Below are 25,283 nucleotides of genomic sequence, written 5' to 3'. Positions count from 1 at the left end.
ATGAGCTTTATCACCACCCCCAAGCCTTTCTCCCAGTGAGGCGTGGGGAATGAGGGTAGATACATGTTGAGGCACGTGGACGGACAAACAATCCCGACTATGCTACTCCCAGATGCTCTACATAGCCGGAATGCTGTTCTCTTTCCACAACATCTGCCGGCTGCACATCTTCCCAAAAGACTCGACTGGAATGGATGTCCCACATCAGAGACTCTGTTGTTGTGACCTCTCTATGAGTTGCAGATGTCATTCGGATGAAGAATTTATTCTTTTATTTTTTTGTAGGATTTTCCCCCCCAACTGTTTGGATTCTCAAATGTTAGAAGACATGAAGGTTATTCAACCAAGATTTAAAACTGTGGTGAAATAGAATTAAATGATTTGAAAGTACAGACCAATACAAGTAAACTATCAAGGAAGATAAAAACTGTGAATTTATCAGTGATTCACGGGCTATTGTTACATGGCATCATTTGATCTATTGGACCTTCCTTAAAAAGAAGTCTATGGCGGTATTCCATGCATCATTCTTTGTCTTGATTCATGTTTGGCGAGGAGGTGTAGCTACTTTTTTTGTTGACAGGATTTTTCTTAAAGTCAGCAACAGCGGGCACGTTAATATTATATTAGGCTACGCTTCAGTGGAAGCTGTAAAATCTTTAAGAGCTGTGTATATTGTTCAATGTACAACAGCGGGATTTATTAGAGAGGGTGGAACAAAAAGGGCTAAAACAAAATGTAGAAAATGTGCACTCTTCCTTAAGGACAGCTAAGGAGAAGAGTAAGACTATAGGCTAGTGTGTAGTGCCACCCAGTGGCCAGGATACTGTGATGGAATAAATTAGATATTTTATGTTTCGTGTCTCTGGAAAATAGATAGTGATAATAATAGTGTCTATTAGGTAAGTGGCATGTTGTTAGTAGGGTTATTATTTTTAAATGCATTAATTATTGTAAGTAAGGGGGTTATTATTCAGTATTTCCATGATGTACGTTTTAGACATTATATGTCTTTGCTTTCATTAAAATGTATGTTAGTTAAGTAAAATCGTTACATTTGTATTCATGGTGTTGCTATGACATATTTTAACTGGGGTCTTTTTATCCTGGGGCAACATATACCCCAGTATAGGGGCCATCTTACCCCTCTTTTATTTGACACAATAACATTTTAATATTTTGTGCAATAACAATTAAATTAGCAAATGTTTCTATTTATTTCCTAGTAAAACATTTCAGATTATAATTAATCGTCACATGCTGAACTTATATAGTGTCTAAATATGATACAATTTAAAAGTAAATACACATTTTTCTTGCTGATGTTCTTGTTTATTGGTGGCAGGTTGTTTTTTTTAAGTATTATTATATAGGCCTACTGGTATAGCCTTAAATAACTTATAGGCCTATTACCTGAGCTGTGTTTCTGGGATTCATGGAACAAAAGTTCATGACTCCTTTTCCTGCAGTTAGTGAGGTGGCTTTTCCAAGCTTCAGATAATTCCAGAGATGTGTTTGTCTGTTCCTTGGACTGTGACATTAAACTTCCTGCTGGATAAAAGTCATATTAATTTAAGCACGGAGGCACAAAAAGACCCACAAAAGGAAACTCCCCTCTTTCAGTCATGATTAGTGTTGTTGGAACTGATTTTACAAATGCTTTCCCCCTCATTTAATTAGAAAAAACTGTTTTATTTCACTTATTAAGTCTTTACTATAAACCTTTGGCAACTACCAACTCCACTCATGCAATAATGTATATTGACCACTAGATGGACCCATTTCATACGTGTAAGAAAATAGACAAAAGAACCCAAAGATGAACAAAGAAATAGCGAAAAAGAAACAGCGAAACTTAATTACACAGATACTGTATGCCAATTAAATTTAAGTCTTAAAATGATCAATAACTGCAGTTACTACCTGAGCTGTTTGTCTGGGCTGTATGAAATAAAAGTTCATGACTCTTTTTCCTGCTGTTAGTGAGGTGTATTTTCCAAGCTTCAGATAATTCTAGAAATGATGTGTTTCAGTTCTTTGGACTGTGACATTAAACTTCCAGCCGGATAAAAGACATTTGAATTTAAGCAAGAAGGCGCAAAAAAGGCCCACAAAAGGAAACTCCCTCCCCCTCTTGTCATGTATCAGTATTAAACACACACACACAAATAAGTGCATTAAAATCTAAGCTATAGACTCTAAAATCAAATTACAAAAAAGGCACATTTTAGCCACCTAAACGTAGGCTACTTCAAATGTGTCAATAACTAACTAACTAACAACAATAATTTTGGTTTTAGTATTGTTTATTGTTATTTTTATTAGTATTTATATAAGTAACCTACTAACTCTGTTGTGTTCTTCATTCATACATGTTTATCATTGATGCTAAAGAAAAAAATTCAATACAAACTGAAGTAATAGATGTATCACCACATGTGAATTTTAAAACTTAATTTTTTGCAACAAGAATTCAGCCAAAAACAAATTTTCTTATAACCTATTCAATTAATAGGCATAATAATTAATTATTGTGAGCAATGAAGTAAGAGCCAAGATGGCTGCGTGGCAGGATCAGTTTCCACCGAATGAGGGGGAAAACCACTGGTTACCCGTAAGCTGAGCCGCGCATGCGCAGAAGCCCAGTGCCGCGTAGGGGCTTTGAGTTTTTTGGACTCCTGTCGAGGTGGGTGACGTCATGCAGCAGTCCAGTAGAGGCTCCACTTTTCCCCCCTCACTTAAATTGTAACCACCAGCATCAGAAGCGGTGGGGCACAGAAGAGAGGAGCCTTTTTATTTTATTTTTGCAGCGAGGACCGCTAACTGACGACCTTGTATTTTTATTATCCTGATTTTGCAAAAGGAATAATTTCATCACAGAGAAGACCGCTTTGATTTTAAGGCATTTTTTTTTTAAAAGGCACCATAAACCTCTGTTTGCATGCTGTTAATCAGTAAGCAACATACATGACCGTGCTATTGTACAACACCTCGCCTTTTTAGGCTGGAAAAGCCTTTATATATAGCCTATATATATACATTTTAATGATACACTCTCCACCGTGCATATTGTCTGCTCAGCTAAATTTTCTAGCGTGTCGGAGGGCACAAGAAACAACAGACCACGGCGGTTTGGATGAATCCAGCTTTACTTGAACAATTGTGATATTTTCATAGGCAATGCCATCTTACAATGCAAACATGCTGGCTGTTGGATTGCTCTATCTGGGAGTAGTTTTTGCAATAGAGGTTGTTGATCCCACCAGAGCCATTGAAGGTGAGTAACCACGATTAAACGTGTTGTTTTGTCCTTGCATGCATCTGGAAGACAGTCTGTAAAGTTTTCAGATGGCCTGGTATGTAATAGTGACCAAGCTCATGTCCGTGCAGGCTGCTGCTTTCGACACCCACTAACGTTATGTGGGCAGCAATATGTGTTTATTTCAGGTTTGGGGATTGATTTTGAATAAATAAATAGCTTGCCGTGTAGAGTATTTGCACAGTTTTGTTATCACCTGTGCTGTGATTGCTACATGTCCTTGTTATCCTCACCCAGATTTGCGCTATTTCATTATGAAACATTCGCATTATCAGCATTTGTACACAGAGGCTACAAATCCCCCGGTTTTTAACGCGTTTGTGCCATTGGGGACCTAATGGAGATGTGGGAGTTGAGTTATATTGCAATAGCTTCAATAGGCCTGTGCATTCGCTGTAGTCGTTTATGAATTCAAACGCCTGTCAAATGTTATTCTCGTGCTTGCATGAATTGTTACAGTACGAGTGTAAGCGGAGCTCGCCACAGGTCTATTTGCATGCAGCGGACAGGCTCCATATTCCCGCATTCTTAGCGGTCTATTCAAGTGCACAGATAGGCACTAGTGCTTCGTTATCGCCAACAAAAGAGTCTTGTCTATTCTTTAGCGTTTGTTTTGCATCACGTAAACACCATAATCTGAGACATATATAGATTAGATATATATTTAGGACTAATTGCTCTCCACAATCAGGAATCCAAAATCAGTTCATATCTTTGCACAAGAATCCGAGTATGCACTTAACTAGTTTTGCTTCAGGACCCAGATTTTGATAGTGGCACTTTTGTTTATGATACAAAATGAAACAAAAATTTTCTTAGTGTCATGAATATTTTTTGTTGTTGTTATTTTTAAAGAATAAATGGTACAAACCATGTTCATGCTGCAAATGAACCTATATTTAATGTTTTTCCATTGAATATTTCTTTTTTTTCTTTCAAAAAACCCCAAAAACAAATCTATCTGGGCTTATGGAAATTTCTAATGTTTTGCACCATAACACATGATTGGATGCTGATTTTGATATCAACTACAAAAGATTTGAGTAGCATTTTTCCTCTCTTTTTTTTAATGTTGACAAGCCTATCACTGTGCACTTTTATTTGGTTACTTACATTTTAATATTTGCATTTGGCTTTCTGTTTTCCCTGGCAGTTTGAGGTATTTAAGTTGGCTAAATATTTTAAAATAACAAAGAGCTTGGCCTAGTTATTCCTTTTTATAGCTTTTGTTTTATAGTTTGTGATGTTAACAATAACGACCCACATAAATGCGGTGCTTACAAAGCATGCCGGATGCCTTTTGAATACTTCAGATAGTTTTCTGTGACATCTGTATAAATTATGCAACGACCCTTTTTAGTAGGGCTCAGAAAAATAGCCTACAAATGGCCAACATTTTGAATTATGCAGATCTAAAAGCAACGCTCATGCCAGAGAAATAAGTGCATATGTAGGCCTGATCAGAAGTAATTTTCTTTTTTTTTTTTTTTGTCTTAAAGGGATAGTTCACCCCAATTCTCATGTCATTCCAAGCCAGATGTTCAGTATTGTTTTTGGAGCGCATTGATTATATTGTATGGACAAATGATGAAACCGCCTGGAACACAAAAGAACATATTTAGTTATTTTAATCTGTAATCGTCAGTTACTTAAGGAAACATCCATGTCATTTATATGACTGTTGATGAACATTGTTTGCTCTGCACATTTGACCCATGTGCTGCCACCTCAGACAGCCTGTCAGATGATTTTGACTGTCAGAGATGAGTCGCCTCTGCTGATCTCTGATAATAGGTTAAGTTGGGACTTGTGACTGCGACCACAAAAAATGAACCTCAGGAGACCTCAGATGAACCGTTATCTTGTCTAGACAGGATTTGGTGCCTGAGGGATGTAGATATTTTTATTATACTGGAACTTAAAGATTACTGTCGTAAACAAATATTCTATATTTGAACACTCCTCATTCGTGAAACTAATGAGATGAGATTTTCTTGGCATGGAATGAGAGTAATATGTTGGTTTTATGCTATGTGAATGACCTGGGAGTTTGTCTGCTCTGTGAAAAATGTGGAGGAAGTGGTCTGGCGGACAGAGGCAGGGTGGAGGTTCTTGTGTTCCTCCAACCTCTCTGGAACATCTGGATAGAGCAGAGCCATTATTCTAGACATTATTCTAGAACTTTAGGGAGGAATTATAGGAAAGCACTGCAGACCATTAGTGACCAGCCTTGGGAGTATGTATCTGCTGAGGCATTGCCTCACTGTTAGATCACATTTTGGTATGTGGCCTAATGCTAAGCACTGATTTAATGTACATGTTAGCATTTGACCTTTGGTGGTGAGTGGGCCTGAGCTGGAATCAGTCTACTCTACTGTCATCGTCTAATGACTTCAGCAGGAACTCATGGCGTTATGTGGTTCACTGTTAGAACAGGAGAACTGATGCTTTTTCAGTGTTGGAGTAGACCAGTTTTTCTGCTTTAGAACTAGGGGTGGGCAGTATGACTAAAATCTTATATCAAGATAGGAGTAATTTTATTTCACGAAAACAATATATATCACAATATAGTTATTAGCCTAAGTAATAAAAATCTAAAGCTTACTGAAAACAAGTGAACGGTGATAAAGAAGGTGAAATTAATTACAAGCATATAGGAAAACACACCACAATAGAACAAAGACTTAAAGGGATACTCCACTTTTTTTGGAAATAGGCTCATTTTACAACTCCCCCAGAGTTAAACAGTTGTGTTTTACTGTTTTTGAATCAATTCAGCCAATTTTCTGATATTTAGAATGATATCTGTAACCAGACCATTTCTGGTCTCATTGACTACCATAGTATATATTTTTTCGTACTATGGAAGTCAATGAGACCAGAAACTGTCTGGTTACTGATATTCTTCTAAATATCAGAAAATCTGCTGAATTCATTCGAAAACGGTAAAACTCAACTCTGGGGGAGTTGTAATATGAGCCTATTTCCAAAAAAGTGGAGTATCCCTTTAAAATGAAATAGACTTACCTGAAAAACTTTGAACTTCAAACACTGGAAATAAATAAGAAATACTACATGCGTATAAAGTAATCAGATGTAAACACTGCATAGTCTTTACTGTGTAAATTATACATTTATTTTTGTTAAAGTTATTCAGTTAAGAGCAGTGAGAGATTGTCTCTTTTTTGATTACCATTAATAACGGCAAGAGGTAAATTTGGATGCTGTCACTTTAAGAGCAACTGCATGAACCCAATATACTCACGTGTTGTCTTATGTTCACTTACAACATAAATGGCTGTTTTGACTTACAAAGACATGGTTACATTAACACATAGCGACATATAGGTATATATTTTTAACCGTTTGAGCCCAATTATTTTATAAGCTTTTAATTAACAAAAACTATTTGGAATAGTTTTAGTTGAGAATAACAATACTGATTTAAGGGCTGCCAAAGTTAATGAGCGAACTGGTGTCATTTAAAAACGTTTAACGCTGTTCAATTTCTCAGCACTGTCTTAATGTTATTAGTTGTTTTTTTGAAACATGTTAGCTTAGTTTGTTTTTTCTGATTATGTTATGTTTTATTTTTACTTAAATGTTTTCATTTACTTTTCTTTAACAATCTTTTTTGTCCTCTGTTTGATCAATCCATTATCTTATGTACACACCTGCCTTTGTGGCTCATGCTCCGGAGGTTTCTACAATCCTCTTATAGTCTGAGATAAATCCATGAATCCTCCCACATTCATACATTAATACATCTACTCATACATTCAGTTTTCATTCAACCATTCGTTTCTCCCACACCATCTCTGCCCCATTTGATGAATGAATAGGACTACATTATAAACCTCTTGGAAACATTCTCATTCAGGCTTGGATTTCTTTTTTCTGTTGTTAGTTGAAGAGCACTGCAACTGCAAAGTCTGTTACGTAACCTTTAATTGAAGTAAACACTGCACAGCAGATTTTTAAAATGTGATCACTTACTTAAAGAATATTCCAGCAGGTTTTCTGCATCTGTGACATACTGTCAGTGCTGTTTGCTGTTCTAGTTTAGGAGGTCGCAAAATACTATTCATGAGCTATGAAAATTCTCATAGCTCATGAATATTATTTAGGTAATGCTCAAATGTTTTAACATTATATTTTACTGTTCCTATAAAAAGTGTATATTGTGTTCTATACAAAATATAGGTTTGAATTACTCAATAATCTGTATTAAGCTTTTGCTTCCGTAAGGACATTTTTGTCTTTTTTAATGTTGTTGTTTTAATCATTTTGCCTGTTCATGCCAACTGCATACATTTAGGCAGAAGTGTGTATTTTTATTGGAATAAATCTGTTAATATAAATCTATTATCTAATCTTCTATAAATCTATTTTACACTAGGACCTTAAGGACAAAAATGTCCCCATTAAAAGTTAAAACTGCAATTTTAATCCAAGGGCAATTTAATTATAAAATGCAGTCTTTGTAATAGGCTTTCATTCTGTTGGCAAAGCTTCAAAATAAAAATGTATTTACTTGTATATTTATTTTACCAGATGGAACAATTTTCTCAGGTTGGCCTATAAAGCAAATACTTTTCTTTTTTCCTATTTTCGGCTTCTTCTATATTATAGAGCAAATGCATAAATTATGCAGTTATAATTTTGAGGGTGTGTTGGCCTGTTAGTATGGATCTCAGAGTGTGGTTTGTATGTGTGTACTAGTAGCCTGGTTAAAACCAGACCATTCTTCGTTGTAACCGAGTTATGGTCTGGCAAAGCGTCACCAACGGACGTTGTGGATTGACCTAAAACCAATCAGAGCGATGAAGGAGATGGTGTATATGCAGAGTGGTTGAGTGTTGTTCTTTGCTCAGTTTTTAACAAAAAGGCTTAGCTGGCAGATAGGGATAGCTGATTCGAACGAGTGGTGTTTGGCGGCAGCCTCCATCTTTGTAATGTAGGCTACAAAATCTGCTTCAAAATCCCAGCGCTGTCGTCATCGTGTAAACCCGCTCCAACGTTTCTGATTGGTGCCACGATTTCGACTAATTGGAAATGGGCTTGAATGAGCTCTTCGCCAGACTAACTTTCAGAGCAAATCTAAATTTGCCGGAAGTTGTCTGGGTTTTCCCAAGCTAGTGTACTAGGGGTGTAACGGTTCAAATTACTCGCGTTTTTGTCATGGTTTTAGAGTCACGGTTGTGGTACAGTTCGTATGCGCTATTTTCAGGGAAAACGCGTCATAAATGACTAGTCATCTTAGAGAACATGCCACTTGCGTTGAACAAGGTTAAGGTGAAGCCAATGCGTATCAGTACCGACAGAAACACACCCATTAGCCAAACTCTGTCTGTCTGTTTAATGCATTGTTATTTTCAACAAACCATATTATAGATATGCTTCGTCAGATTTGAGATGAATCGCGGTGCAAATACCGTTCTCCAAAAAACATTGTGTGCGTATTATGTTTGAGAGATATCTGTATAGCTTAACTTGCAATTAACCCGGAACCTTCCTTTTTTAGATTATTCACGGCTCTGATCGAAAATCCGATTTTCAACAGTTTATTTTTGTCGGCGTACAGGAATTGTCTTTTGAAATAAAAAAGCTCAATGTAATAGCATTAGATTACTCAGCTGGAGTCTTACCACCCAGGGCCTGAGTCGGCTCTAATCTCCCTCTTTTAACCTCCCCTCTTCCTGGGAAACGGTAGACTCCTCTGGGACTGAGGGCTAAACCTGGATTTGCATAACCGACTAGATATCGCATGGTGAGAGGTTTGGAGTTGTGGATGAAAGGTTATTGTTGATGGTATTGAGCTAAATATGCTGTAATTGGTGTTTTCGGCTTGCGGTATTAATGTTTACCCTATTTAACTGCTACACCCAGGACATGGCTGCATGTAGCAAAACACAAGTAGATGGGTGCTGTTGATGAGCCAGTGACAAGGAAACATAGGCGAGTGGTTAGAAAGTGCTTTTGTCAACTACTGCACTTGGTCCTTTTCTTTTTGGTGTGATGTTCTCAGATGTTGTGTGAAGTGTTTTCCTGTTTCTTTAGAGTCTGAGTATGAAGATCTGATGATGTTGAATGTTCTAAATGGATTGCCTTCTTCCTTCCTCACATGAGGCACAAGCATGGCTGCTCAAATGTTGAGGCCAAATGTCATGTTTTCTAAACATCCCATCCCACACTCACGCTCTAGAACTTTTACCTTTTCAATTTCTCTCATTCACTCTTATATTCTACCTTTCAAAAGTTTTTTTTATTTTTTGGTTTAGAAAGAAGTCTCTTATGCTCACCAAGACTGTGTTTATTTGATTAATAATAGACTAAAAGCAATAATAGCCTACACTGTAAAAAATATTGTTGGTTTAACTTAAAAAAGTAAGTAACCTGGGTTGCCTTAAAATTTTAAGTTGATTGAACTGGAAAAAGTGAGTTAATGCAATGAAGTAGATTAATTTAACCATCAGAAACTCAAAATAATAAGTTATCTCAACTAAATAAATTATTATAAAGTTGATTTGACAAAAGAAAATATGTTGTGATAACAAATCTTGAAAATATTTTTTACAGTGTAGTTAGAATTCCAAGTCGTTTTCTTTTTTATTCATTACTATTTTATTTGTCGTATACTATTTGTTTATTTTATTGACTAAAATATTTACTATTACTTCTCACTTTATCTTATATTTACTATGTTTGCATTGCACTTTACCTGTACCATCATATGTAGGCTATTACCATAAAGGATCCGATCAGCTTTGTTTTCAGCGAATACAATAAAATCATATGGTTTTGGTAGCTGTAGTAGAAGTTTAGTAAATCATGAAAGAACTTTTATTTGTGGTCTCGTTTTAACGCTCCTTATTGTCTCTCTCATCTGGCTGTCAGAGAACTGCTCATGTATGAAAGCAATTAAAATCCAAATAATCTTTGGTGCTGTGACTAAAGTCTGTCTGTATCACGCCTAGAGCCGTATCTATGCATCTATTCACAATATTTCAATTTACTCATCCTGGAGATGACAGCAGTTACTAGAAATATACAATTGGCGGTCATGAAAAGGACTGGGCCCTTCATTGCTCGGCCTGACTTAGGGCCATCAGTCATTGTGTTGTTTATATGAAATGACCGGTATTAGGAAAGAAACAGGTGTTCTGTGGACATCAAACCTGCCCTTTAATAGTTTCATGGGTAGTTCACACCTGGGAACTTGCAGCTCCTACAATCTCAGTAAATCCTGTTCACTGATTCATGCGTCAGATATGAAATATTAAGGCTAGAAAGCCATTGTGATAGCTTAGTGGATAGAGTGGGCATAAACGTGTAACTGAAAGGAAGACTAAGCAAATAACAGCTACTTGTTATGTTAAAAGAGAATCAGTTGATCAATATACAATGAGTAGCAGGGTGAGACCTTTCATGAATAGATTATTTGTGAGTGCAGACTCAGAGGAGGGCGGGCACAATGTAGCACTTTACTATTTATTTTGGTGAAAAGGTTTGTTTTCCTATTATATTTATTGCATTTTCCATTTCAAATTGCAGGTAAAAGAATCCAAAACAAATCTCACAAAGTAAAGGAAAATATAATCCATTAATCTGTGATTTTAACAATAACGATAAAAAGTGGGCTCTTTAATTTATTATAATTTAGGGTTACAAATAGTCCTTTGTCAGTTTTCACTTAATTATCACTTAACTTATTTTTTCTGTCCTATTTTATTCACTCAAAATCTCATTGTAGTGCAGTGAGTGTTATTGTGAACTTAAACCATTTAAATATTCTTTTTATTGAAATAAAGTTGAAATAAAATATAAGTATTCAAAATAAAAAAGATAGTAATAATAAATACATTTAATGAAAAACTGATAAGCACGTAATTAAAAGAAAATATAAAATAATCAAAGTAAAACTATAAATACTATAAAAGTGTATATAATGAAATAACACTGCCTGAAGCCCATGAGTTTATAATACTCATTAGTTCTCATTAGACATAAGAAAGTAGATTTTCTATAGCTAATATCAGACATCAATTTGGGTCATAATGAGGGAACATCAAAATGGACATGATCAGGGATGACAAAGCTTACACTTCCAGTTTCAGATCACTGATACATAACTGACAAATGTTTGGCTAGTCTAGACCGCCTGAACAAACTGGTATCTGGTATTTCCTCATTAGAGAGTGTAACTTATCGGGATTAGATGTGCTGCTGTAATATATCAGTTTAGCCATGTATTTTATACATCCTGGAAATGGACCTTACCTTCTCAAGCTTTGGTACAAAGTTTGCTTTTGTGTTTGGTTTAAATTAGGGGGTAATGAAATCCACATTTTGAAGGTATCATCATAAAACATACCGAAGCAAGATCTTTCTGAAAACCAGGCAGAAATGTGTTCATTTCATGTGCAAGTCTGGTCGTCACTCACAGTCAGAATGACTGTTCAGAGGGTCTGACCACATCATGTGTGAGCAGCAGGCCAGTACATGCTACCCTGTTATTCACAAAGCTCTCTTGTTTGAACATATTGTCCTGTTGTGTGTGTGTGTGTCTGCAGGCTTCTTTGTGTAAGAACACTCAAATGTGTTTTTGAGGCCATTTTCTACATTTCGAACGAGGTGGACGGACCCCCGACCTTCTTAGTATGGTGTTGCTCAAACGGGTCACTGGACTGTGTTTGAAACTGGTGTTCAGCATAAAAATAGAGATCAATGAACAGAGAATGTAGCCTAATTGCTCTTTCCTTTACCGCATGTTAACACGCATCCCTTCCTAGGGGTACTGCAGTGTTGTGCTGAAAAGATGGCAAAATGCAGTGGTAAGAACTATCTTGTCCCTGTAGACTTTTCCGACTTTTTCTGTCGGAAGCCTCGTTCCTAGTGGCAGTTTCTTGCTTAGTTTATGTATTGTGGCTTGTAGTCGGTGTTCCTGCTGGATGCCTTAAGATTATAGCTACTGTAGGCTGCATTAATGGGCCTTTCGAAAAATCTGATTGTGTATTGCTGTTCCTTTTTTTTATGTACACGCACAGTACCATTCAGAGGAAATACATGATGAATACATATGATTTCATGAAAAGTACAGTAAAAATAATAATATTGTAAAATTGTATTACAATTTAAAATAACTGTTTTCTATTTTACTATGTTTTAAAATGTAATTGATTCCTGTAATGGCAAAGCTGAATTTTGAGCATTATTACTCCAGGCTTCTGTGTCACATGATCCTTCAGAAATCATTCTAATGCTTATTTGGTGCTGAAGAAAGGTATTAATAAACGTATTAATGTTGAAAACTCTGCGTTTAGCTTCCACTGTCACCTGCAGGTCTGTGAGGCAGATGGAAAATTCCTAAAGGGAGGAGAGCAGTGCAAGCTGATGGGAACCAGTCTTGCAACTGATCTCTCATTTTCTTTTTGTCATTTTTTCCCCCTCTCTCTTTGCTCGTTTTCTCTGTATGTTATGTTACAACTTCTAATTGCAAACAGCATCTTCAGGAATTTCCCAGAGAATGTATAACACAGAGAATTAAAAGGTTATGCAGCAGCGTTTGGTGAATCTTCCAGAAATTTTCTGCACTGTAATAAGAACCACCCTGATATAATTGTCTTTTTGAGCAAAAATCTCGACTCGGTTCCAAAATTCCATTGTGGGCTCCAAAGACCCGAGGTAAACCCGAGAACTCGCCATTTACAAGCCCATATCCTCACAGAGGACGGGTCTGCAGATGAAATCAATTAAAAGGTGCTGGAATGTGTGGCCAAGGTCTGGAGCTGATTTGTAGGGGCGTTGCACTGTGTGGGGGGAAGTTGAGACTGAGGGGCTGAAAGTGGGTCACGATTCAGGGCTGCCTGGGTTTCGATACAGGTGTCCCGATTCGATTCCGAATTGGTTGTCGATTAGATTAAATTCTCGATTTTCGATTTGATTCAATGAATTCAATTTTCACTGTAAAAGTAATAAATTATAAAACAGTTATTGTTTTTGACCCATGTGTCCTCCTTTTAGTGTTATAAATAAGGTCATGACACCCAAAATTAGTTTCAGATAGGTCTAACAGTAGTTCTCAGGTACAGAAAATGAATAAAGTATTTAAATGAAAAAAATCACTGCAAATAATCTTCACTTTACACATTAAATAAATAACGTTATTCAGTGAAAAGCAATGAGTGTTTTGTGGTTTGATTAACATTAAAAACATAGACAGCAGCAAGAATAGGCTGCTATCACTTTAAATAATGTACCGTACGTATCCAATATAATGATACACTTGTATTCTCTACTGTTTACTTCAGTCACAACTGACTGTTACATGGATTCTTGCAAAAACGGGCGTTTTGAAGTAAATTTATATGAATTTTGGCTGTTTAAGCACAGGGATAGGTGAAATAGAATTAATTTTATTATTTGCACGCCGATCTGCGGGTTCTCTTTCGGTTGAATACTTAAATCGGCAAGGCTTGAAATCGTGTGCTGAAAGCCACATCTGCATCCGCCATGTTTAAGGGGTCATATTATGAAATTTTCGTGCCATATATTTTCAAGTTAATTAGATTTTTCAGGGTCTAAATGAAAAGTTTGTAATACACTTTAAATGAAAATTCTCATTAGTATTGAAAACACTTATTTTACCTAGTCAAAAACAGCTCTGTTTTCAGCACGCCGTTTCAGTGCATATGCCTTTAAATGATAATGGGCTTCGCTCACTCCGCCCCTCTGTTCTGCGGGCATTTAGACACAACACACGTGGAGTGTTGTCGTGACAGCAGTTGAGGGTATATTTTGGATAGAAAGAATGGCAGCGGGAGTTTCTGAGGACACATCCATGCAACCGTATCAGTTTGAATCGCAGTCGGACCCTGAACAAGATGACGGCTGCAAAGAAGTTCAACAATTAAGGTTCGAACAGGACGTTTCTGAATGGTTAGTTAACATAATGTCACTTTGATCTATCTTTGTACGTAACTTACTGGTAGGATAACGTTAGAGTAACTTAGTGAGATGGAGGACGCTGTGTTTACTGATGTATACGTACTCCGTTTGTAATAACACAATGACCAGAACACGTTGTTCATTATAAACGTGGGATTGTGAATTATATCGAGAACGCCGGATAAAGAAAACATGCCTTGAGTGTAAACCGTTTGTAATCGTAATCAAGCAATTTGCAAAGATTAATGTTAAAATAATAAAATTTTACACTCACTTCTTCTGGAGGTGCAGCAAGGACATGAATAGTTGGTACCAATTCTTTTTTCAGGAGCAGCTTCTTAGCAAAACCAGCTTTATAACTTACTGACCCTCGTTTATAAAGCAGTGTGGTGAGAAAAGATTTGCAAATTGTGCAAACATAAAAGCATTGACGTTGCTCGTGGGGAATATTTCCTTTGAAAACAAAACTCAGCCAGTGTGTCTTCAGCGGTTCGGATTTAGTTATTCGTTATTAAAGCCAAGAACAGAACACCACAATCACTTAGACGCCATTTCGCTCCAACGTATCAACAATGATACTATGATGACAGCTCACTCAGGGCGGGAAAATACGTTCTTTGGCGGGAATGTATTGAAACACTGGTGTCAATCAACAATCGTGGGAGGGACGTCCGAGAAGTACGGCTCGATTTGAGGCAGGGAAAAACATAAGGAGATTAAAAAAAAAAAAAAAACACTAGAAGGATTTTTATCATTGTATGATGTTGTGGACAGGCACTGCCAAAACACATTTCAGTACAATCAACTTGTAAAAGTGCATGTACCATTATTTGACCCCTTTAAGCACTGAATTGAGCTATCTCATCTTTTATGAGAAAACGCTTCACTGCCATTTTCTGCTTTCTGTGTTTTCACTTTTATACGGTAGGGGGCGCTATTATGCATCTGCTGAACGAGTACATTATCTCCAGATTAAAACCAAGGCGGTAATCCATTCGCCAGAAACTGAAGCCTCCCGGGAGCCACCATTGTAGCATTCCATTGACACCCATTCATTGTTGCGTCACTTTGACGGCGAATAACTTTACATCTGAAGCGTCCAAAGACTCCATTTGTCCATTATTTATTTCTAAAGAAACACGACAATGTATTAAAGGCTCCATTACCTTGTATCTTACGTTATGGCCCCGTAGAAGCAGTTTTTGTAAAAATAGGCTAATGATTGCATCATAACGAATCGACAGTAGAGAAATTACTGTATAGACAGGAGTAGAAGCTTGCAGGCAATTGGGGGACGAAACTAGGAGCAAGTCCAAGCAAACGTAATGGAAATAAACAAAAGTCCTTGTAAGTAGAGTGTGCCAAAGTGTCCTGTGAGTATTGTTTTGGAATGAACCAGGGGCATGAGCACAATCTAAGTTTGATATCCTGATTAGTGATTACAGCCCCAAATACACGTGTACATATCTGCACATAGCTGTTTGCTAACACATGCTGGTTCTTTTTTGCTTCCGTCCAGCGTCTTCCCCACTATCTGTAAAGCGGATAGTTCCTTTAGTGAAAAAGCGATAGTGTGCCACTGCCTTCCATTCCGCAACATTGAACGACCGTGATGTATGAATGATTGTTTTTTTGAACCTCATTTCTTTGGAATTTCATCTCATTAGAAACTGGCCCCATTTTTCAGTGCCCAGCTCAACTAAGGGTTGTCCTAGAAAATTAACATCAGAGGACAAAGTTATAAATCAGTTAAACTCCCTCGGCCAGAATTTAGAGAAAAGATCAATGTTTTAAACCTGTGAAGGTGCCTGGATGTAAAACACTCCTGTCATTTTGAAATGCCCAAGACAAAGCGCAAATGAACGAAACGGAAGTTTCTCCCACATTGGCCGGTCTTCTGGCCGGCTCCCAGCCCTTGTGTGGAAACAGCTTTTGTTATAACAGGACTGTGGTATTTCGAATGACTGCAGTGTGATGTTGGGTCGCTTAGCTCAAGGAGTCCTGGCTGGTGCACCTTTTTGGGATGCTCCTGATGTTTGCAGTTGGGTGCAGGCCCAGAGGAACAAATAAAGGCCTTCTTCATTCCCCACCATAGACTCTGATGCTCTGAAATGATTAACAGTCCCCGTTGATTTGCACCTTCAAAAACTTGTCAGTAGTTTGGCTGTGCGTTTGGAAAAAAACAGGGGTCTGAATTAACAATCCACATCTCTGTCTGAAATATTTGTGTGCTTTGAATGAAGGCAAGCTCTGTGGGAAAAGTTGCCTGTGTACTCGGTTCCCCCCAACGACCCCAAAACCTCCAATTAGAGTCAAAGACGCTCGTCTTCACGGTTGCTCGCTGCTGCTGTGTTAACATGCATCACTGCCATGAGTGATGAGAATGAAAGATTTAGACCTTAGGAACGCAGTCAATAACAACAATAATAATAATAATACCTTTTATTTATAGGTGCCTTTCAGGGCACTCAAGGACACCATGCAATATAAAACCAGGCAATAAGTACAAAGCCTACAACAATGTCAAACATGTCCTCTAATACTTCTCGCTTAATGCTGTTGATGGTGATATTAGCAAAAGTACATATAGATGAATATATCTCTCAATATTAGGTAATTTGGGTTATTATTGTTTGTAATTTTTTTACCATATATTTTATTTTCAATGTGTTTTTTTTTAGTTTTCACTCTGTTTAGTTCTATTGTTAGTTTTTTTTAAAGCTTAGTTTCAGTTTATTTGTTTTTTTAGGGCTGTCAAACGATTAATTGCGATTAATCGCATCCAAAATAAAAATTTGTGTTTACTTTACAATTATTTTGTGTATATATATATATATATATATATATATATATATATATATATATATATATTTATATATAAATACACACACATGCATGTATATTTAAGAAAAAAATCTTATTTATATATAAAATATTTATATTTATTTATAATATAAATTATATATAAATCTATATACAGTATATACATGAAAATATTTCTTAAATATATACAAGCATGTGTGTGTATTTATATATATATATATATATATATATATATATATATAAAACAATTATACACCGTGCACCCACATATATTATGTAAACACAAACTTTTATTTTGGATGCGATTTATCGTGATTAATCGTTCGACAGCCCTAGTTTTTTGTTTTGTTTTTGACTAGTATTTTAGGGGTGCCAAAGTTAAAGGTTTAATAATGTTAAATTTCTCACTGTATAGTGTTATCTAGTTGCTGTCCATTTACATTTTCATGTTTAATACTGTGAAAGTTTTTTTTAATAATACAATCTGAATTAATTTTATATATACAGTATATTTTTAGGTTTCACTATTTCCCAATAACAAATATTTTCATTTTAAATTTCATTAACAATAATAACACTTGACTTTGGAGATAATTGCCATTGCCAGTCATGGGTATAGATATATACATATCTCCATTACCAGCTGTCTCCATATTTTAGAAGCTTATACAGCCTCTTATATAGTCCTCCTCCTCTCCTGAACATCTATTCAGGGCTTGTAAAGTTTTATATGCACTTTCCACTTTGTATCTATCATCCTCCTAATGCTGCTGACCGGATCTCTGAGAGCTTAACTGGTTCACTGGAACAAAGCATAGTTCTACAAGCTTGTTTGGGAATGGATAAAACGTCCTGGATGTTGACATGCCTTGTGTTTATTGGATCCTGTGAGCGGTCCTGAAGGAGAACACACAGCAAGGTTTTAAGTACTTTCTTGTGTGGTATAGGTGGTTGCTTTGGTTATCCTCTTTTTGCCAAAGTGTATGGGGTTGTTCGCAGAACTCGTTCTCGTGTTCTTTTATGCGTTGTCTGCAATGTTTTTTTTATGTTGTTAATATGAGCTAGACTGTTGCTAAATGTTTTTTTCAGTTATACTTTGTTTTTACTCCATCTAGCTTGAACGTGTCTTGTGTTAATGACCATCCAAGATGATCAACGTGTCTAGCGGGGGAGGGAAGGTGGGGCTTTTGTTAGAGTAATAAAATGTACAGTAAAATAACATTATGTTACTTCTGTTAATGTATAATTGAAGCAGTAATTGATGTGATAAAATCACAAGTCTGATTTGATTTAATGGTGTATAGCCTAGATAAGTAAAAAATAATAAACAAACATGGCACACACACACACACACACCCCCCCCCCCAAAAAAAAATAAATAAATAAAAAAAGTTTTATATCCCAAAGTTTATGATATTTAAAATGATGATCAAATGAATTGGATAACAAAATCTATTTCCCACTCAAAGATGGCTGCCACTGGGAAACCAGGTTATTTCTGACTACTCTCCCAAATGAAAGAGTTGTGTCTTTATTCTAGGAAGGCAATTCCAGAGTTTAGGAAACAAATGTGAAAATGCTCTCCCTGCTTTTAGAGGACTTGGATATCCTAAGTAGTGGTACTACCAGAAGCCCCGAGTTTTGTGATATTAAAGAACGTGATGGATTTGTAGGGCGATTGAAGATCAGTTAAATACACAAAGCTAAACCGTTTAGGGCCTTAAAGGTCATTAGGAATACTTTGTAATTGAAACTTACAAAATTGAACTTATCCAGTGTAGACGATATATGATCATATTTTCTCTTTGTAGTTTAGTTGGGTATTGAATCTAATAAACGTGTTGTTAGTTTAGATCTGAAGAATCATAAAACACTGTCATAGGTTGTAGATTTACAATTGCATTTCTAATGCTTTCGATTTTGAAGTGGAGAAATTTAGTAGAGATGTAGTCATTACTATTAAACTGTGATGAAATAAAATTCTCTGAGCCCACCGCAAGTTTCGCACATCAAGCTATTTTACCTTATTTGTTTTGTTGCGCATATTACTGTAACTTTGTTAGCCTAGCAACATATCTTCATAACATAACATAACTCCGCTGGAGCCATTTAGAGCCATTGCATTTCATGTGGCATGCTAAAAGGTTGCTGCCTACAGTATGTGGAACCTTCTGAATGAGTCATTTCCATTTTGAATTCGGAAACCGCTTTAGAAGGCAGAGAAGTTCAGGATGTTGTAGAACAAATCTAAAGATGGTCAGAAATGCTTAATTCTATTCACAATTTCACCCACTTTGTCTATATCCTATCTTGTCCGGGGGGATATCATCTTAAGTGACCAAACTGTTGTCAGTGATGGACTGAGAATAGAGGCAATGGTCCAGCTTTCTCAGCACTTTCAAAAATGTATAGAAATGTGACTGATACTATGCACATCTCTCTTCTCTCTTGTGATTGCAGTCACATCTTCTCCCCCTTGCAGCTTTTCCCCTGGTTCCCTTTCCCAAAACACCTCTCCTCCTGCCAAATGTGCAGAGAGGGTACTGTATGTGTTCGAGAGGGAAGGTCCTGCAGAGAATCACAATCAGATAGTTACCTGTTTTCTACTTCTCTACTCAACTGCTATTTGAGATACAGTGTACAATGCTACAGTAATTGCAATCAGACAGTTCTAGTTGACCAATTAAAACCAAAAAGTGTGCCCTGATGTCCCTATTAATGGCTATTTTTGTAGATTTGTGTTCGGAGCTCTGTGCTTAAAATAGGTCTTGTTGATATAGTGCATTCAAATTTCAAAATGATTTTGTCGTTGATTTAAAAATTGCGCAACATTGTGAATGTCACTATCATTTGATTAGTAAAAATGCCACAAGTCTGAGTTTCTGATTTGGTTCCTTGATTACTAAGAAATAATTTCTTAGTCCCTCATGTGTTGAAATGTTTTAGTAATCAACACTGATGGTTGCCCTACTTATACATTCATCCGTGTTGATATATATATATATATATAAATGAAAATGATTTGAAGATATTAAGGTTACTCTGACTGAATCAGAGACTTTCAGAGAAAATACATAATGTCTATATTATAGATATTGAGTAATGTTAAAAGATTGGAAAATATTGAGCTTAAAAATAAATGCAAGGTTTGTAAGGATGATTGTTCTAAAAAAATTTCCATTTAGCAGATTTGTCTGAATATTGTATTTGGAAAAGGCCTGTGGTCAGTTGTGTATGCAAGTGGGCCGCACCCACAGGAGGAATTGGAGCGGCAGTGTTTTACTGGGGGACTGACTGACTGGGAATGGTTTAAATACAGCAGCGGTTTTGCTGAGGATCTCTGACTTCTAGCTGAGTGGACTAGTGTCAGCAGTGGGCAGAGCCAGATTACCCACAGTCCTGAGGCGGTTCTGCGGTTAACCTCAACAATCTCATCAGACTGACTGAGCAAAAATACTCCTCTTATTGTCGTGCTTTCTCTGGGTTTAGACAGAACTGACGCATACTTAGTTCGCCCTACCACCGGCAATGAAAAGGCCTATGTCCACACGTCGAAAAAAACATCTCTCAGGTTAAAAAGAGCAAAAGCAAACCACTGTTTGTGGGCAGCACTTGGGAAATAAACAAACCTAAAGCACCCATGCTGAATTAAGTCATTTAATATTTAAGCAGAATGAGTTTTCTGCGAATATAAAGCACAGTTGTGAACTTGGCATGACCCTGCTGTGTTTTTTTGTGTTGAAACCAGACATCTTTGGCATGAGGAATGGTAGTTTTTCAGCAAAGCCTACGACCACATCCACAAGGTTTTTCTTCTTAAAGTTTTGTCCTGTCACATTATTTTATTTTATAAGTGGGACATCTAGATGTTCGCCTCAACAAAAAATGGACGACTTATTGCAGAAGCATTTAGTGGTTGACCATATGGGTTGTTCATTGGCTCATATCTAGACAAGATGCTGGATGATGACTGATTTTTTTTCTCTCATTTTTATACATAAGGTCCAAAAGTCTGAGACCACTTGGGAAAATCCTTTGATTTTGCAATGTTCATACATTTGCTTTGATTGTTTGAAATAATATTTAAGGTATTGGTTTATTCATTTGATAGCATTTCTTAGGCCCCGTCTACACTACTGCGTTTTCATTTAAAAACAGAGACCTTTTGCCACGTTTGCATCTCCCGTCCAGACTAAAACGGAAAAAAACAAAGACCTAAAACGGAGAAGTTTAGAAACGCTGCAGCTCCGTTTTGCGTTTTGAATCTCCTAAGGTCGTTTTAGTGAAGACGGGACAAACCGGAGGACTTTAGAAACGATGACGCTGAGGCTCACGGTCGGCTCTATGATCAGTCGTGACGTGTCCTGCCCTGATTCGTCACCCACCCATCACATGACCCATCCCCGTAAGAAAACATACAAAAACAACCTCGTCGTAACCGTAGGTCCATGAAAAGAAATCTCTGGTCTTCGACATTTCTAATCTTTGCAGAGGTACCTAACGTTACTTTCTTCTTCATCAAATCTGAGGAATAGTCAATCCATTTCCTGTTTACAAAGGCACGCGCATGCCCAGTGTTGGTGAATGGTCACATGATCCCCATTTTCAGTCATTTTAATGTGGACGGAGATCAATTCTAAAATACGCAGATAAAACGCTCGTGTGGACGGAGATCGTATTCGTTTTAATTCTCAGTTTTTAAACGAAAACGCCGTAGTGTGGGCAGGGCTTTAGTTTTAGGATTTTTAAATAACAAAGTTTATTACTATTATTTTAAGGATTTTATTGTCATTGTAGATTAAAAACAAGACATTTAATTTCCTCAAATCCCCTAACCGAGTCAAGTGGGAACTCGAAATGATCAAATATTGTTCGAATTATTAGTCTGAAAGATGTATTTCATGCTTACAATGTATTTCTTGTGTTCCAGCTCCAAAGACATGCAGTCCGAAGCAGTTTGTGTGTAAAGACCAGGTAACCTGCATCTCCAAAGGCTGGCGCTGTGATGGAGAGAAAGACTGTCCCGACGGCTCTGATGAAGCGGCAGATATCTGTGAGTAAACTGGTTTGTCTTTCTCAGATGTGAATGGGATGATATCATGACATGACATGACAAGCGTTATCATGACTGAGCTGAAATGTTTTGGTTACTGTTTTGGATAAGGTACTTTTTTGTGTCAAGTTCAAAATAATTTTCATAACTCACATCAAAATATGTATGATCTGTTAAGCTTTGCCTATTTTTTTTTTTTAAAGGAAGAACATGTGCTGCTAGGGGTGGGCAATATGACAAAAAATGTATCTCACAATATGAAAAGTTTCATATCATGATAATAATATAGAAAACGATACAGGTGTTATTATAATTTTGTTTTATTTTTGTTATTAAACATAAGAACAAAATTAATTCCAAACATAAAAAATATATAATAAGAACCATTAAAAAAATGAATTAAACAAATTAAGTTTTTCAGGTACAATAGGTTTATTTAACATGTAGTTAGAAATAGTACTGAAATGTAATAATCAAATGTAAAGATAAAATACTGCATAGTCTTCACAGTATGAATCAAACATTATTAGACTGACCAAATGCACGGTTCCATTATACTGATACACATCTGGTTTACTCTCATCTGTTTACTTTTAATTGAGACAACCAAATGTGTTTACATGAATACTAAATGTGTGTATATAGACCAATTTCGAGCCAACGTCACAGTTAATGTCATCTTGTTGTGTTGTTGGGTGCAAGAATCGATGAAAAATGAATATGCTGTATCTGGAATTTTTATTTCTAGAAAATATTCACAAAATTAATCTTGCACCATAATGTAACTCTTTACATTGTCGTCTTCTCTGCGTTGGCTAGGCAGAACTGCGGATTGTACCGCACAAGTCTTGTACATGACCATTCATAGTTATAGGCATCTAAACATGTATATACCCTCAGTTTCTTTTTCCGCTCTGTTTCTCTCTCTCTCTCTCTCTCTATATATATATATATATATATTAAATATATATTAAATATATATGTCGATCAACATAGTGTTATGTAGGCGACCAAATTGGGGTTAACGGCAAACACAGACTACAAAGTGTGTTTGAAGGATGTTCTGTGTGTGTCTTCTGAGCGGTGGCACTAATTAAACTGCTCTGTTTAGTCTGGCTGACTGCACACAGTCCTGTGATGTGAGCTCTTCTCAAACGCAAAAACAGGAGCCCGGCTCTTTATATTTAGCACTGACCGGCTCCTGAATGTTTACACACATGCAGGCCTAATGAAGCCGGTTGTACCGCACCTTACTTTACATCTGTCACACGAGCCAGACACCCTCACAGCAGGCAGCCATGATGGTTTCACCATCAGCATTTGGGTAGTGCTTTACTATCCAGTAGGAGAACAGACAGAGCTAGTTAAGTGTTTACGTATGACCTTCTGTGGTGTAACTGCAACTGCCTTTTCATCCTCACATGCTGACAAACAAACTGCAAACATGCTTTCTTAGCAATGTTCACTAGTTCACTTTTATTTATTTAGCCTCACTTTATTATGCTAATTTCTCAGTGGAAAATGCAGGCTGCTTTTTCTTGATTTTAAAATATATTTTGAGCGTTGAGTTTTTTTACCCACTCTCCTTTAAAACAAAGTAATGGGAGTGACCCATGGTATCATACGGTAAAACTAGTGATACTGACAGAAAACTGACAGTTTAGCCGTAAACAAAAATTTCGGCACTTTTGAACTCTGTATGTGGATCATGTTATCTCTAATGTCTTCTGAGGTGATACACCAATTGCAGTAAAGTGGTTCAGCAATGAGCCGCATCTTCATATTTCGGTCAATGATTTTGTTTGAAATCGAAAATCGTTTTTATTTTTATTTTTTATCTGCAAATCTGCTAAATTAATAAAAAAATTGTACTTTCATTTATACTATAGCATTGTATAGTTACATAAGAATCCCACAATGCATTTAGTCATATTACAAAATAATTTATTGAAGCATCCAGATGGCTCCTGATTGGTTAACGCGGAGCGAATTGACGCCAAAGTTCAGATTTTTCAACTCGGCAGCAGGCGCGAATTCGCGTCAAACGCATGAGTGCACAAATAGCACTAACTAAATCATTTGCGCTTAACGCGCCAGACGCTCAATTCGCGCCATTCGTGTGAACTTGACGGGCGAATGAGGCGTATTCACGTCTACCGTGCCACGCTCTACGCCTCATTCGCGCCACAGGAATTTTTTTACATGGACTTAACATTGAAATCATTCACGCCTGACGCGCTATTCACATCCGGTGTGAACGTAACATTATACTAGCACTGTAGCATGGTACCACCACGTTTTTTTTTTTTTTTTTTTTTTTTTTGTAAAGGCAGTTATTACGTTATATTAAGTTATTACGTTACGTTATATTAAGTTATAAAATACCATGTCCAAAATTCATGATAATTCTCTGGGACTTTTTTGTGAGTGCTATTCAATCTCTGCTAAATGAATAGACAGAATCCACAACTCCCCTTACTAAAAAAACAACAACTTTCGGGTACCATGGTACAGTCCGGTGTTAATACCATGGTACTTTGAAATATATATAGACCATTTCACAAGATGTAAACAACACTGGTCCAGAAGCACTTCCTGTTTCAGTTTTTTTAACACTACATAAAAGCTGGGATAAAATACAACCAACAGAACATTTAAAACTGAATCAAAAAGTTAAACAAACATCTTTAAGATGTTTTCTTTACATGTGAAATAAAGAAAACAGTTACAAACTGAAACAGGAAGTGCTTCTGGACCAGTGTTGTTTACATCTTGTGAAATGGTCTATATAGTATAGTGTACTATGAGACTAAATGTTTGCTATATTCATACCATTTTACTGACATGGTACTCTAATACCTCTAAATCCTTTTTTTTTCAAGAAGTTTCATCAAGCCTTTTCCAAGAGAAGAGAATTACACAAGATGTCCATCTGTAGTTTACGGGGTGTGATGAGAAATTGACACAGGACCCCTCCAAATGTGCGGCCCATCGTTTGGACATCTAACACAGAGTAGCTCCTGGGCGTCTGTGAACGAGGTCCTCAAAGCAAGTAAACATCAAAGAATTTTCCACCCTCAAATAAACTTTGTGCTGCGATCCCACCATCTGCCGCTCAAAAAGCGCCACTAATATCATTTC

General features: G+C 36.7%; 1 protein-coding gene across 2 annotated transcripts in view; it reads left to right on the top strand.

Annotated features, from left to right (window-relative positions):
* Window positions 1-2,736: 2,736 nt before the first annotated feature.
* The window catches only part of lrp1ab (low density lipoprotein receptor-related protein 1Ab), a 107,195-nt gene continuing 84,648 nt past the window's right edge, over window positions 2,737-25,283 (top strand). For both annotated transcript variants that reach the window (XM_039651653.2, XM_039651652.2), the window contains exons 1-2: window positions 2,737-3,277; window positions 22,020-22,142. In XM_039651653.2, the coding sequence (XP_039507587.2) occupies window positions 3,181-3,277; window positions 22,020-22,142 (220 nt within the window). In that variant the 5' untranslated portion in view covers window positions 2,737-3,180. The remainder of the gene's footprint in view (window positions 3,278-22,019; window positions 22,143-25,283) is intronic.

The sequence above is a fragment of the Pimephales promelas genome, chromosome 20 (genome assembly GCF_988280905.1).
Source record: "Pimephales promelas chromosome 20, fPimPro1.hap1.1, whole genome shotgun sequence".
Taxonomy (NCBI): Eukaryota; Metazoa; Chordata; class Actinopteri; order Cypriniformes; family Leuciscidae; genus Pimephales; species Pimephales promelas.
This window is presented reverse-complemented; position numbering and strand designations above follow the sequence as displayed.